This window comes from Eretmochelys imbricata, chromosome 7 (assembly GCF_965152235.1).
Source record: "Eretmochelys imbricata isolate rEreImb1 chromosome 7, rEreImb1.hap1, whole genome shotgun sequence".
Classification (NCBI taxonomy): Eukaryota; Metazoa; Chordata; order Testudines; family Cheloniidae; genus Eretmochelys; species Eretmochelys imbricata.
The window spans coordinates 72,399,536-72,412,232 of record NC_135578.1 but is presented as its reverse complement, the minus strand read 5'-3'; the positions used below and the strand labels follow the sequence as shown (position 1 = coordinate 72,412,232).

The 12,697-nt window shown below is 44.2% G+C and overlaps 1 protein-coding gene across 7 annotated transcripts in view; it reads left to right on the top strand.

Moving 5' to 3' along the window:
- SHLD2 (shieldin complex subunit 2) overlaps nucleotides 1-12,697 on the top strand; it is a 77,738-nt gene that overhangs the window by 2,861 nt on the left and 62,180 nt on the right. For 6 of the 7 annotated variants that reach the window (XR_013346618.1, XM_077821406.1, XM_077821403.1 and 3 more), the window contains exon 2: nucleotides 6,052-6,125. The exons of the other annotated variant lie outside the window; for it this stretch is intronic. Coding sequence is in view for 1 of the 6 variants with exons in the window: in XM_077821406.1 (XP_077677532.1) it covers nucleotides 6,052-6,125 (74 nt within the window). In the remaining 5 variants the exon portion in view is untranslated. The remainder of the gene's footprint in view (nucleotides 1-6,051; nucleotides 6,126-12,697) is intronic. 7 annotated transcript variants of the gene reach the window in all.

Sequence of the window (12,697 nt, the reverse complement as noted above, 5' to 3'; positions counted from 1 at the left end):
TTTGAGTCACATCCCTCAGAGGTCATGTTTTCTAGACCTTTAATCATTTTGTGTGGAAGATTGAAAAAATTGGGTTTGTTTAGTCTGGAACAGAGAAGACTGAGAGGGGACATGATAAGTTTTCAAGTACATAAAAGGTTGTTACAAGGAGGAGTGAGAAAAATTATTGTTCTTAACCCCTGAGGATAGGACAAAAAGCAATGGGCTTAAATTGCAGCAAGGGAGGTTCAGGTTAGACATTAGGAAAAACTTCCTAACTGTCGGGGTGATTAAGCACTGGAATAAATTGCCTAGGGAGGTTGTGGAATCTCCATCATTGGAGATTTTTAAGAGCTTGTTAGACCTGTCAGGGATGGTCTAGATCAGGGTGGGCAAACTTTTTGGCCCAAGGGCCACATCGGGGTTGCGAAACTGTATGAAGGACAGGGTAGGGAAGGCAGTGCCTCCCCAAACAACCAGGCCCCTGCCCCCTCCCACTTCCCACCCTGACTGCCCCCCCCACGCCAGAACCTCTGACCCATCCAACCCCCACCTGCTACTTGTCCCCTGACCGCACCCTCCCGGGATTCCCCACTCCTAACTGCCCCCCTCGGAAGCCCACCCTCTATCCAGGCCCCCCTGCTCCCTGTCCTGGGACTGCCCCGACCCCTATCCACACCCCCACCCCCTGACAGGCCCCCCGGGACTCCCATGCCTATCCAACACACCCTGCTCCCTGTCCCCTGACTGCCCCCCCCCCGGGATCTTCTGCCCCTTATCCAACCGGTCCCTGACTGCTCCAACCCCTACCCACACCCCTGCCCCCTGACAGGGCCCCTGGGACTCCCACGCTTATCCACCTCGCCCCCATCCCCTGACTGCCCCCCCCAGCCCAGAACCTCCGCCTCATCCAACTGCTCCATGTCCCCTGACTGCCCCTTATCCAACCCCCCCCCCCCCCCCGACTCCCCGCTCCCTAATCATGTTTCTCAGAGTGGCAGGACTGGCTTATTGGAAACCCGGGGAGGTGGGCGGGCGGGCACAAGCTGTGCTGCCTGCACAGCGGCGTGGCTGTGGGGGAGGGGGCTAGCCTCCCCGGCTGGGAGCTCAAGGGCCAGGCAGGACAGTCCTGCGAGCCGTAGTTTGCCCACCTTTGGTCTAGATAGTACTTAGTTCTGCCATGAGTGCAGGGGGCTGGACTAGATAACCTCTTGAGGTCCCTTCCATTTCTATGATTCTAAAACTCCTTATTTTTAGTGTGGGGTGTGCTTTTAACTTTAGTTGGCCCATCAGGGGTATAGATAAAGCTCAAGTTAGCATGATTTGCTACCTGCTAACACAACCAGTTTGTGCAGCTCAAAGTGTTTTGTGGTGGGGCAGCTTTTGCTCAAAATAAGGTAACTCGAGAGGAGTTAGGTATAGATAACTTGATTGAACTTGAAACTGTACGCTAAGGCAGTCTGTGGTGGCTACAGTGTCCCAGTTTGAAGAAACTTTGAGGAGGTCATCTAATTTCAGATTAACCAGATCATAGCAACATGAGGAGCAATCAGACATCAGTTTAGTTCTCTGGGTTGCAGCATTTTCCAGTGAGTTGGTTTCAAAAGAAAAACCGACTTATCTTTCTCCCTGGAGCTAATGACTGCTTTACTGATAAGAATTTACTCAATGGGTGGAGTTATTTCCATTATTTTTGTTTTTAATAGATGTTTACTATAAAAGACAAAGGTACATAATGGAAGTATAAAAAGTAGCGGTTAGCAGGTAAGCACTACACAATTTGCGCTGGATGATAAATGCTCTTCCTCGCAGTTCTGTGGGGCCTTTGCTGGTTTCAAGAATGTGCCAAGTTCTCTGGGAAGCTCCCTGGCCCCTTATTATGAAACAAACCCTGTAATTCATTCTATCATGTCAGGCAGGAGCTCAAACCTCTCAGTGCAGTGAAACTCAAGAGTCTTACATTAATGGGGCTTTTCAAACTGCCAGGAAACCTTTAGGTTCTGACATTTCAACCTTTCTCTGTGAGAGGTATTACCCAGAACATGTTTGCTGTAAGAATTGCAGGAGAGACCGAAAGAATGGCTCTCCCCTATGTATCCTGTTGTGTGGACATCCTTATGCCTGCTTTTCAAGTGTTGTATTTAGGAACATCTGGGCCCAATTTTGCCTTCAGATAAATACATGTAACTTTCATTGAAGTAAATTAAAGTTGTGTGTGCTAATCAGAAGTCAGAATTGGGCTCGGAGTGTGTGGCTGCCCAATACTGCAGTTGGTGAAGATATCATTTGTTAACGTCAGAAGCAGGAGGTAATATCACAGGAGCAGGAGGTGCCGGTCTATATGGACACTTAATTTGCAGCAAACCAGAGTGTAAATCTACCTTGTGTTAGCCTGCACTAAGTGCCCATATGGATCTGCTGCTGCACACAAGAGTTCTGTAGTGCTCTTTGCTCTACCTCGCTTTGAAACAGACAATTAAAGCACACTAGAAGTTGCAGTGCATGGCAGCAGGGTCCACACAGGTGCTTAGTGCAAGGTAGATTTATGCCCCAATTTGCTACAAACTAAGCGGTCACCTAGACAAGCCTTAAGTGACAAGCTGAACTAAAGAACAGTCATGAAAAAGGAATTTCAAAAAAATACACAAAACCTCCTGTGTACTCGTCTCAAGAAGTGATATGGGTAACCTGCAGTTAGTGAACATCAGTATATTTGATGCATTTTATTGTGGGGTCAAAGACAGAAAGGTCTTTGCAAAAGTCAATCTTTTTTTGTTAATTTTTGCAGTTTTGAACGGGAAAGAATGTTGTACGTGAAGTGGGAAAAAGTCCAAATTATATGGAACAAAAGTACTATGTACAAGTGCAGTCCCACATCACACAGTATACACTTATGCAACAGTATTGCAAGTATTTTTTACAAAGGGGTTTTTACATGTACACAATAGATCAGCGTTTCTCAAAATGGGGTCCGTGAGGGTACTCCAGGGGGTCCATGGGCCCTGCTAATCATCTTCTCCCACTCCCTCCCAGTGCCTCCTGTAGGTCATGGAACAGCTGTTCAGCAGTGTACAGGAGGTGCTGGGAGGGAGAGGGAGGAGCGGGGACAGGGCGTGCTTGGGGGTGGGGCGGGAAGAGGTGGGGTGGGAGTGGGGCCTTGGGGAAAGGAGTGGGGTGGACCCTGGGGCTGAGCAAGGGACTTGGAGGGTCTGTGAAATTTTTTTAAATCAAATTGGGGGTCCTCCGGTTGTTAAAATTTGAGAATTGCTGTAATAGATCAATGAATAAAGGAAATAGAATAGATAGAATCCCAGTCTCTGTTTTATATTGTATCTTCATAATAAATACCCCTAATTGTCAGTGATAAGAAGTAGGGAAGACCACTGAAGAGAGAATGGCAGCTCCTGCTCACCTTCAGGATTTGTGTGGTATATCATTATGTATTATTAATCATGTTTATTACGGTAGTTCTTAAAGGCCAACCAAGAATGGGACCTGTTACACTAGGTGCTGTGCACTCGGGACTGCCCCGACCCCTATCCACACCCCCACCCCCTGACAGGCCCCCCGGGACTCCCATGCCTATCCAACATGCCCTGCTCCCTGTCCCCTGACTGCCCCCTCGGGAGTCAGGGCAGTCAGAGAAGTACATAGTCCATGCACTGAAGAGCTTACAATCTAAATAGACAAGACAGGCACAGGATTTGGGAATGGGTATAACACACAAGCACAGTGAACGATATGATGGCAGCAAATTACGTTAGTTCTATGATTTTTTTTTTTTTTTTGGCTTAGGGGCTTACTTAGGAGGTGATAAACTAAAGGGGAAGGGGAGGAGACAGCAGGGGTTATAATTATCATGTCCAGAGTCTGAAGATGCCTGTTAGTAAAACACAGGGAAGCAAAAGCAAGAAATGTTTCTTTTTAGGGAGAACTGCTTATGTAGGTATTGTCAAGCCTGCTTTAGAGACTCAGCCTTTCAGTATATTTACATTATTAGAATTGCTCAATTACTTCGATATATGAATATGGGGATAGGTACAGTCAAGGCTAATTCCCCATTCTGGCACTTTGAGTGAAGAAGGTGGGGGCCCACAAGGATTCAAAAAATTAATATTGGCCACTCCAGGCTGGTATTAAACTCCCAAGGTCACAGTTTCTCTCTGACCTTGGATGGGTAGATGCTGCCACCACCCATGTGCAAAAGAACCCCTTGAGAACCAGGAAGGCTCACTTGAGAATTCCTTCCTGCGGGGTACTCTCAAGCCCTTTCACACCCTCCATTCTGGGGAAGAGCTGAGAACGAAAACAAAGGAAATTTGCTGTTGCTCCCAGCTAATTAAACAACATATCCACAAACCTCTTAGGACACCAAAAATCCAGTCCTGTTCTTAAAAAAGGTAAATTTTATTAAAAACAAAAAGAAAGAGAATACATCTGAAAACTCAAGCTATTGCTAGATTTTAAAAGAAACGATTACAAAAATTAAGCATCAAGATAGCTCTCTTGAGGTTCAGCTTAAGCATCCGGGGTTAGCACAGAGGAGTCCATTAGCTGTAAGAAATAAACAGAAATAACCCTAATCACATCTTCCTAGTCATTACCTGGTTTACTTACATATTTGAGGTTTCAGATAAGTAGGATTGAGGTATGATTTGTTGCTTTTTCATACCTAGTTTTAAAGCTGCTTACAGCATTGCTGCTCTGTGTCGCTGCTCCCTGGAGAACAATAAAAGCAGACAGGGAAGTTTTTTTCCCCATTTTAAAAAGTTCTACCCTCCCATTGGCTCTTTTGGTCAGGTGCCCACTCCTTTCCTTTTACCTGTAGGCTTGTTAACCCTTTACAGGTAAAGCAAGTAGAGAGCAGCTACTAAGAGGAATTTTTTTAGCTGGCTGGCTGGATGTCCATAAAAGGGAGCTATTCCCCCCCCTTCATTTATCACAGGTACTAATGAGAATTTCATAATAGTGTCAGAGAAGTGAGGAAATGCAAAAGGAAATACACTGTCATTTCTGTGGCCTCAGTAGGGAAACATTTGGCTTCCATCATAAAGCACTGAAGCAATAGCTGCTCCACTGCTGAAACACTGAATTTAAAATGTGTGTGTAAAAGAATATGAACTAAGAAACAGGTATAGAGACAAGCACTAAGTGCTAATTATTATTATCAACCAATTCTCATAGACCCCTGAGGTATAGGAAATAGTATTCCGATATTACAGATAGGAAAACTGAGGCGGGGTTAAGTGGAAAATGTGACAATTATTTGACTTGTTCAAGAGCTCAGAAAGGCCTACATCAGAGTTAGAACCATAAAGTTCCTGGCTTCCAGTTCTGTACTCAGATCACTAGAATACACCTCTCTGAAAGTGTTCCTTACTTAGTTATCAGCTGCATGCATGGACCCAGATATGTTTGATACATTACTTCATATGTTAGGGATTCAGAATGGTAAAACACAATGCAAGAGTGAAAATGAATATTCTTTTCCACCAGTTTCACTAGCATGTCTTTCTATGAAATAACAGCATGAGCAGAGCCCGTCTGCTTTGATAAAGGTGAAAGTTCAGTATTACTGAATTCCTACAAAATATTCAAGTTACACTTGGAACTCTTCAGAAAAAGTAAATCAGAAATTATCTTTTATTTTTGTAATGTTTGAAGACAATCACATGTGAGAAGAATAATTGTGTATGTGTGTATAATATATATAAACACTTCACCAGCATAATTGACTTTCACTGCGCCCATGTGAGGTGGATAATGAGGTGAATGTAGAGGTTAAGTGACTTGCCCAATAACACAGAGCAGGTCTTGGGTAAGAGTTAAGATTAGAATTCAAGAGTTCTTGTGTCTTAGTTCCTATAAGCTAGGCCGCATTTCTTCTCTCTATTCCAGTCAAATATCTGTCTTTCTTGTGTTAAGGAGTAAGCAGTAATTAAGGGAGCTATTTCTCGTGGTCTCAGAACATTGCTCAGTATGCATATATGTCTGTTGTTAGTTTACTGTGACTTGTAGATATGAAAACAATAATTGTAATAATGAAAGATACACTGTATGATCTTTGTTTAGAGTAACACATGGAGGACATTGGAAGACTCTCCTTTCAGTTAAACTGGTAAAAGATCACTTGGATGGTTTTAAAGGTAATTTTTTATATTTTTTGTGTGCAACTAGAAATTGCAGTAAATTTCAGTTACTTTCATACTGAAATTGAATTATTTTTCTCCCAGTCATTTAAACACACAGAAGTACAATGGTAAACAAATGTATGTGCTGAAGGAAACTTATCTGCGTGGATGATGGACTTATTTAGCTCTAATTTATGGGACACGGTGATATACTTGTTCATTACAACCTAAGAATTGGGAAAACATTCTGAATTTGGAAAAAGTAGAACAGACAACTTTTCCTGTGCCAACTATTTTGAAAATAGCTTTTACTTCCAACTTTAAATATTATGGCTTATTTCATTTTAGATGTAATATAAACACCTTTGTTTTATTTATTTTGTGCTTACCTGAATTGAAAAGATCTATGTTTTTAAGATATGGATACTATTTTGGCAAGTTTCAGAGTAACAGCCGTGTTAGTCTGTATTCGCAAAAAGAAAAGGAGTACTTGTGGCACCTTAGAGACTAACCAATTTATTTTAGCATGAGCTTTCGTGAGCTACAGCTCACTTCATCAGATACATACCGTGGAAACTGCAGCAGACTTTATATATACACAGAGAATATGAAACAATACCTCCTCCCACCCCACTGTCCTGCTGGTAATAGCTTATCTAAAGTAATCGTCAGGTTAGGCCATTTCCAGCACAAATCCAGGTTTTCTCACCCTCCACCCCCCCCACACAAATTCACTCTCCTGCTGGTGATAGCCCATCCAAAGTGACAACTCTTTACACAATGTGCATGATAATGAAGTTAGGCCATTTCCTGCACAAATCCAGGTTCTCTCACTCCCTCACCCCCCTCCAAAAACCCACCCCCATACACACACAGACTCACTCTCCTGCTGGTAATAGCTCGTCCAAACTGACCACTCTCCAAGTTTAAATCCAAGTTAAACCAGAACATCTGGGGGGGGGGGGGGGGAGGAAAAAACAAAAGGAAATAGGCTACCTTGCACAATGACTCAGCCACTCCCAGTCTCCATTCAAGCCTAAATTAATAGTATCCAATTTGCAAATGAATTCCAATTCAGCAGTTTCTCGCTGGAGTCTGGATTTGAAGTTTTTTTGTTTTAAGATAGCGACCTTCATGTCTGTGATTGCGTGACCAGAGAGATTGAAGTGTTCTCCGACTGGTCCACGAATGTTATAATTCTTGACATCTGATTTGTGTCCATTTATTCAATCCAGACTCCAGCGAGAAACTGCTGAATTGGAATTCATTTGCAAATTGGATACTATTAATTTAGGCTTGAATGGAGACTGGGAGTGGCTGAGTCATTGTGCAAGGTAGCCTATTTCCTCTTGTTTCCCCCCCCCCCCCCCCAGATGGTCTGGTTTAACTTGGATTTAAACTTGGAGAGTGGTCAGTTTGGACGAGCTATTACCAGCAGGAGAGTGAGTCTGTGTGTGTATGGGGGTGGGTTTTTGGAGGGGGGTGAGGGAGTGAGAGAACCTGGATTTGTGCAGGAAATGGCCTAACTTCATTATCATGCACATTGTGTAAAGAGTTGTCACTTTGGATGGGCTATCACCAGCAGGAGAGTGAATTTGTGTGGGGGGGTGGAGGGTGAGAAAACCTGGATTTGTGCTGGAAATGGCCTAACCTGACGATTACTTTAGATAAGCTATTACCAGCAGGACAGTGGGGTGGGAGGAGGTATTGTTTCATATTCTCTGTGTATATATAAAGTCTGCTGCAGTTTCCACGGTATGTATCTGATGAAGTGAGCTGTAGCTCACGAAAGCTCATGCTAAAATAAATTGGTTAGTCTCTAAGGTGCCACAAGTACTCCTTTTCTTTTTGCGAATACAGACTAACACAGCTGTTACTCTGAAACCTGTCATTATGCAAGGCACTGCATTTAGCCGTATGGAGTGGAAATCTATCAACTGCATGAAAAAACTTGCACAGATACAGACAGACATCATCTTCCTTTCCAAATGCAAACAGATGGACATCGTACCAAAAGGACTGAAGGTAAAAAATCCATTACAATCTACATACCACACAGACTATGCTGACAGCTTGTGCCACACGCTCTCAAAGAAACTGCGAAATCACCTGATCAACATCCTCTACAGCAAACAGGGAAAGATTAAGAATGAGCTCTCAGAACTGGATACTCTCATAAAAAACCAACCTTCCACACAAACTTCCTCGTGGCTGGATTTTACTAAAACTAGACAAGCCATTTACAACGCACACTTTGCTTCTCTACAAAAGAAAAAGGACACTAAACTTTCTAAACTACTACATGCTACAAGGGGCCACAGCAATGGTTCCCTCAACCCACCTAGCAATATTGTTAACCTATCCAACTATACTCTCAGCCCAGCAGAAGCAGCTGTTCTATCTCGGGGCCTCTCCTTCTGCCCCTCCACCCCCATGAACATGATACAGTTCTGTGGTGACCTAGAATCCTATTTTCGACGTCTCCGACTCAAGGAATATTTCCAAAATACCTCTGAACAACATACTAATCCACAGAGGTCTCCCTACCAACACTACAGAAAGAAGGATTCTAGGTGGACTCCTCCTGAAGGTCGAAACAGCAGACTGGACTTCTACATAGAGTGCTTCCGCCGACGTGCACGGGCTGAAATTGTGGAAAAGCAGCATCACTTGCCCCATAACCTCAGCCATGCGGAACGCAATGCCATCCACAGCCTCAGAAACAACTCTGACATCATAATCAAAAAGGCTGACAAAGGAGGTGCTGTTGTCATCATGAATAGGTCGGAATATGAACAAGAGGCTGCTCGGCAGCTCTCCAACACGAGTTTCTACAAGCCATTACCCTATGATCCCACTGAGAGTTACCAAAAGCAACTACAGCATATGCTCAAGAAACTTCCTGAAAAAGCACAAGATCAAATCCGCACAGACACACCCCTGGAATCCCAACCTGGGATATTCTATCTACTACCCAAGATCCATAAACCTGGAACTCCTGGGCGCCCCATCATTTCGGGCGTTGGCACCCTGACAGCGGGATTGTCTGGCTATGTAGACTCCCTCCTCAGGCCCTACGCTACCAGCACTCCCAGCTACCTTCGAGACACCACTGACTTCCTGAGGAAACTTCAATCCATCGGTGATCTTCCTGATAACACCATCCTGGCCACTATGGATGTAGAAGCCCTCTACACCAACATTCCACACAAAGATGGACTACAAGCCGTCAGGAACACTATCCCCGATAATGTCACGGCTAACCTGGTGGCTGAACTTTGTGACTTTGTCCTTACCCATAGCTGTTTCACATTTGGGGACAATGTATACCTTCAGATCAGCGGCACTGCTGTGGGTGCCCGCATGGCCCCACAGTATGCCAACATTTTTGTGGCTGATTTGGAACAACGCTTCCTCAGCTCTCGTCCCCTAGAGCCCCTACTCTACTTGCGCTGTATTGATGACATCTTCATCATCTGGACCCATGGAAAGGAAGCCCTTGAGGAATTCCACCATGATTTCAACAATTTCCATCCCACCATCAACCTCAGCCTGGTCCAGTCCACACAAGAGATCCACTTCCTGGACACTACAGTGCTAATAAACAATGGTCACATAAACACCACCCTATACCGGAGACCTGCTGACCGCTGTTCCTGCCTGCATGCCTCCAGCTTTCACCCTGACCACACCACACGATCCATCGTCTACAGCCAAGCTCTGCGATACGACCGCATTTGCTCCAGCCCCTCGGACAGAGACAAACACCTACGGGATCTCTGTCAAGCTTTCTTACAACTACAATACCCACCTGCGGAAGTAAAGAGGCAGATTGATAGAGCCAGAGGAGTTCCCAGAGGTTACCTACTGCAGGACAGGCCTAACAAAGAAAATAACGGAACGCCACTGGCCGTCACCTTCAGCCCCCAACTAAAACCCCTCCAACGCATTATTAAGGATCTACAACCTATCCTAAAGGATGACCCAACACTCTCACAAATCTTGGGAGACGGGCCGGTCCTTGCCTACGGACAGCCCCGCAGCCTGAAGCAGGTGCTCGCCGACAACCACATACCACGCAGCAGAGCCACTGACCCAGGAGCTTATCCTTGCGACAGAGCCCGTTGCCAATTGTGCCCACGTGTCTATTCGGGGGACACCATCACGGGGCCTGATAGCATCGGCCGCGCTGTCGGAGGCTCGTTCACCTGCACATCCACCAATGTGATTTATGCCATCATGTGCCAGCAATGCCCCTCTGCCATGTACATTGGTCAAACTGGACAGTCTCTACGTAAAAGAATAAATGGACACAAATCAGATGTCAAGAATTATAACATTCGTGGACCAGTCGGAGAACACTTCAATCTCTCTGGTCACGCAATCACAGACATGAAGGTCGCTATCTTAAAACAAAAAAACTTCAAATCCAGACTCCAGCGAGAAACTGCTGAATTGGAATTCATTTGCAAATTGGATACTATTAATTTAGGCTTGAATGGAGACTGGGAGTGGCTGAGTCATTGTGCAAGGTAGCCTATTTCCTCTTGTTTCCCCCCCCCCCCCCAGATGTTCTGGTTTAACTTGGATTTAAACTTGGAGAGTGGTCAGTTTGGACGAGCTATTACCAGCAGGAGAGTGAGTCTGTGTGTGTATGGGGGTGGGTTTTTGGAGGGGGGTGAGGGAGTGAGAGAACCTGGATTTGTGCAGGAAATGGCCTAACTTCATTATCATGCACATTGTGTAAAGAGTTGTCACTTTGGATGGGCTATCACCAGCAGGAGAGTGAATTTGTGTGGGGGGGTGGAGGGTGAGAAAACCTGGATTTGTGCTGGAAATGGCCTAACCTGACGATTACTTTAGATAAGCTATTACCAGCAGGACAGTGGGGTGGGAGGAGGTATTGTTTCATATTCTCTGTGTATGTATAAAGTCTGCTGCAGTTTCCACGGTATGTATCTGATGAAGTGAGCTGTAGCTCACGAAAGCTCATGCTAAAATAAATTGGTTAGTCTCTAAGGTGCCACAAGTACTCCTTTTATTTTGGCAAATTTCATTACAAAAAAGTATATTGGCTAAAATTATTGTTCAAAGTGTACTAAGAAAATCAGAAAATCAAAGCCAGGAACCCAGTAGACTTTTGCATTTGCTTTGATGAGAGAGTATTAGTCAAAAGCTTATATAATTTTACTATCTGAAATTACACAGGAATGACCACTGGGTATCCTTGTTTGCTATTCCTGAAACTGTGATTTCTTCACGCAGAAGGAAAAAAATCCCTAATAATTTTACAGAGTTAAAACTAGAACTGGGCAGAAAAAAATTAGAAATATCTTTTTTCTTCAGAATTTGTTTATTTCATTGAAATCAACACATTCTGCAGGACTGTGTCAGTTTTGACAGAATTCCTCTAGAAGCTTGGGGGGGTTTCATCAGTTTTCTGCCAGTTTACCAACTTGATTCCTCTTCTGCCCACCTGCTAGGCTTCTAGGCAATCCTGGCTCCTCAGCAGCCCATTTTGTGGGCTGCCCCCAGCTCCGAGGCTTGTGGCTTCTGAACAGCCTTGGTTCCCAGGGCTTCTAGGCTTCCTGGCTGCAGGCGCTACCTTGGAATTGGAACACCCAACCAGGCAGACTGCCCTGGAGTCAGCACTCTAAGGGCTTCCAGGGTCCCTGGTTTTGTGGCAACCTACCAGGCAGACTCCCCCAGAACCCAGGCTCCTAGTAGAACTGGGTATAGAATGAGCATTCTAGTTTGCAGAAAATTTTCAAAATTTTGAATTGGATTGAAACCACTTTTTGGAATCTCAAAATTCTCCGCTGTTGGCAGTTCACATTGGCTGCTTAGAAGTAGGCCTGGTCTTTATTTGGATGGGAGACCTCCAAAGAAAATCCAACTACTGCAGAAGATCGTATTGATGATCTGTTAAGTGATGTTGTTTCTCCAAATCAATTCTAAATCAGTGCCAACAAGATATAAAACTGAGGTTTTGGCCAAATGTGGTCATTAAAGATCACATGATACTTTAAATAAGTGATGGGGGCATTACCCCCTTAACCTTTGTATTCTGTTCAGACTCCAGTCTGAGCAATTACATTCTGCCTACCTAAATTTCAGCTGCATTTTCAATCAGTTAAAGTATCTTTCTTTATTTCCTATCTTAACCTGTTGTGCAGAGTTCACTTAGGCATTTAATGCTTGTGGTAGGTGAAATGATACCTGTGTGTGTTTGTAAAGCACTTTTGCAATGTGCACAATTCTGATTGAGGTCAGTGGAAGTTCTGTGTTTGGAGCAAATGTGTGAAATAAATGAAGAATATACCATTGATATCTGCATCGTAGATAATAAATTTGCAGTGTGTATAGAAGGTAGCTATTTTGTGTATAACTTATACATTTTGAGGTCCTTGGGATGAAAAGTCCAGTCTAAACTTCAGTTGTAGCAGTCTTTATTTTTAAAAGAAGCAAGGAGGCTAGAAGGCAAAACATTGTTTTAGGATTTTGGGGGCAGGGTTTGAATGTATAAAACAAACAGCATCTTAGACATGCAAAACAGTCACAGAAAAAGTCAACCAGTAAGTATCTGA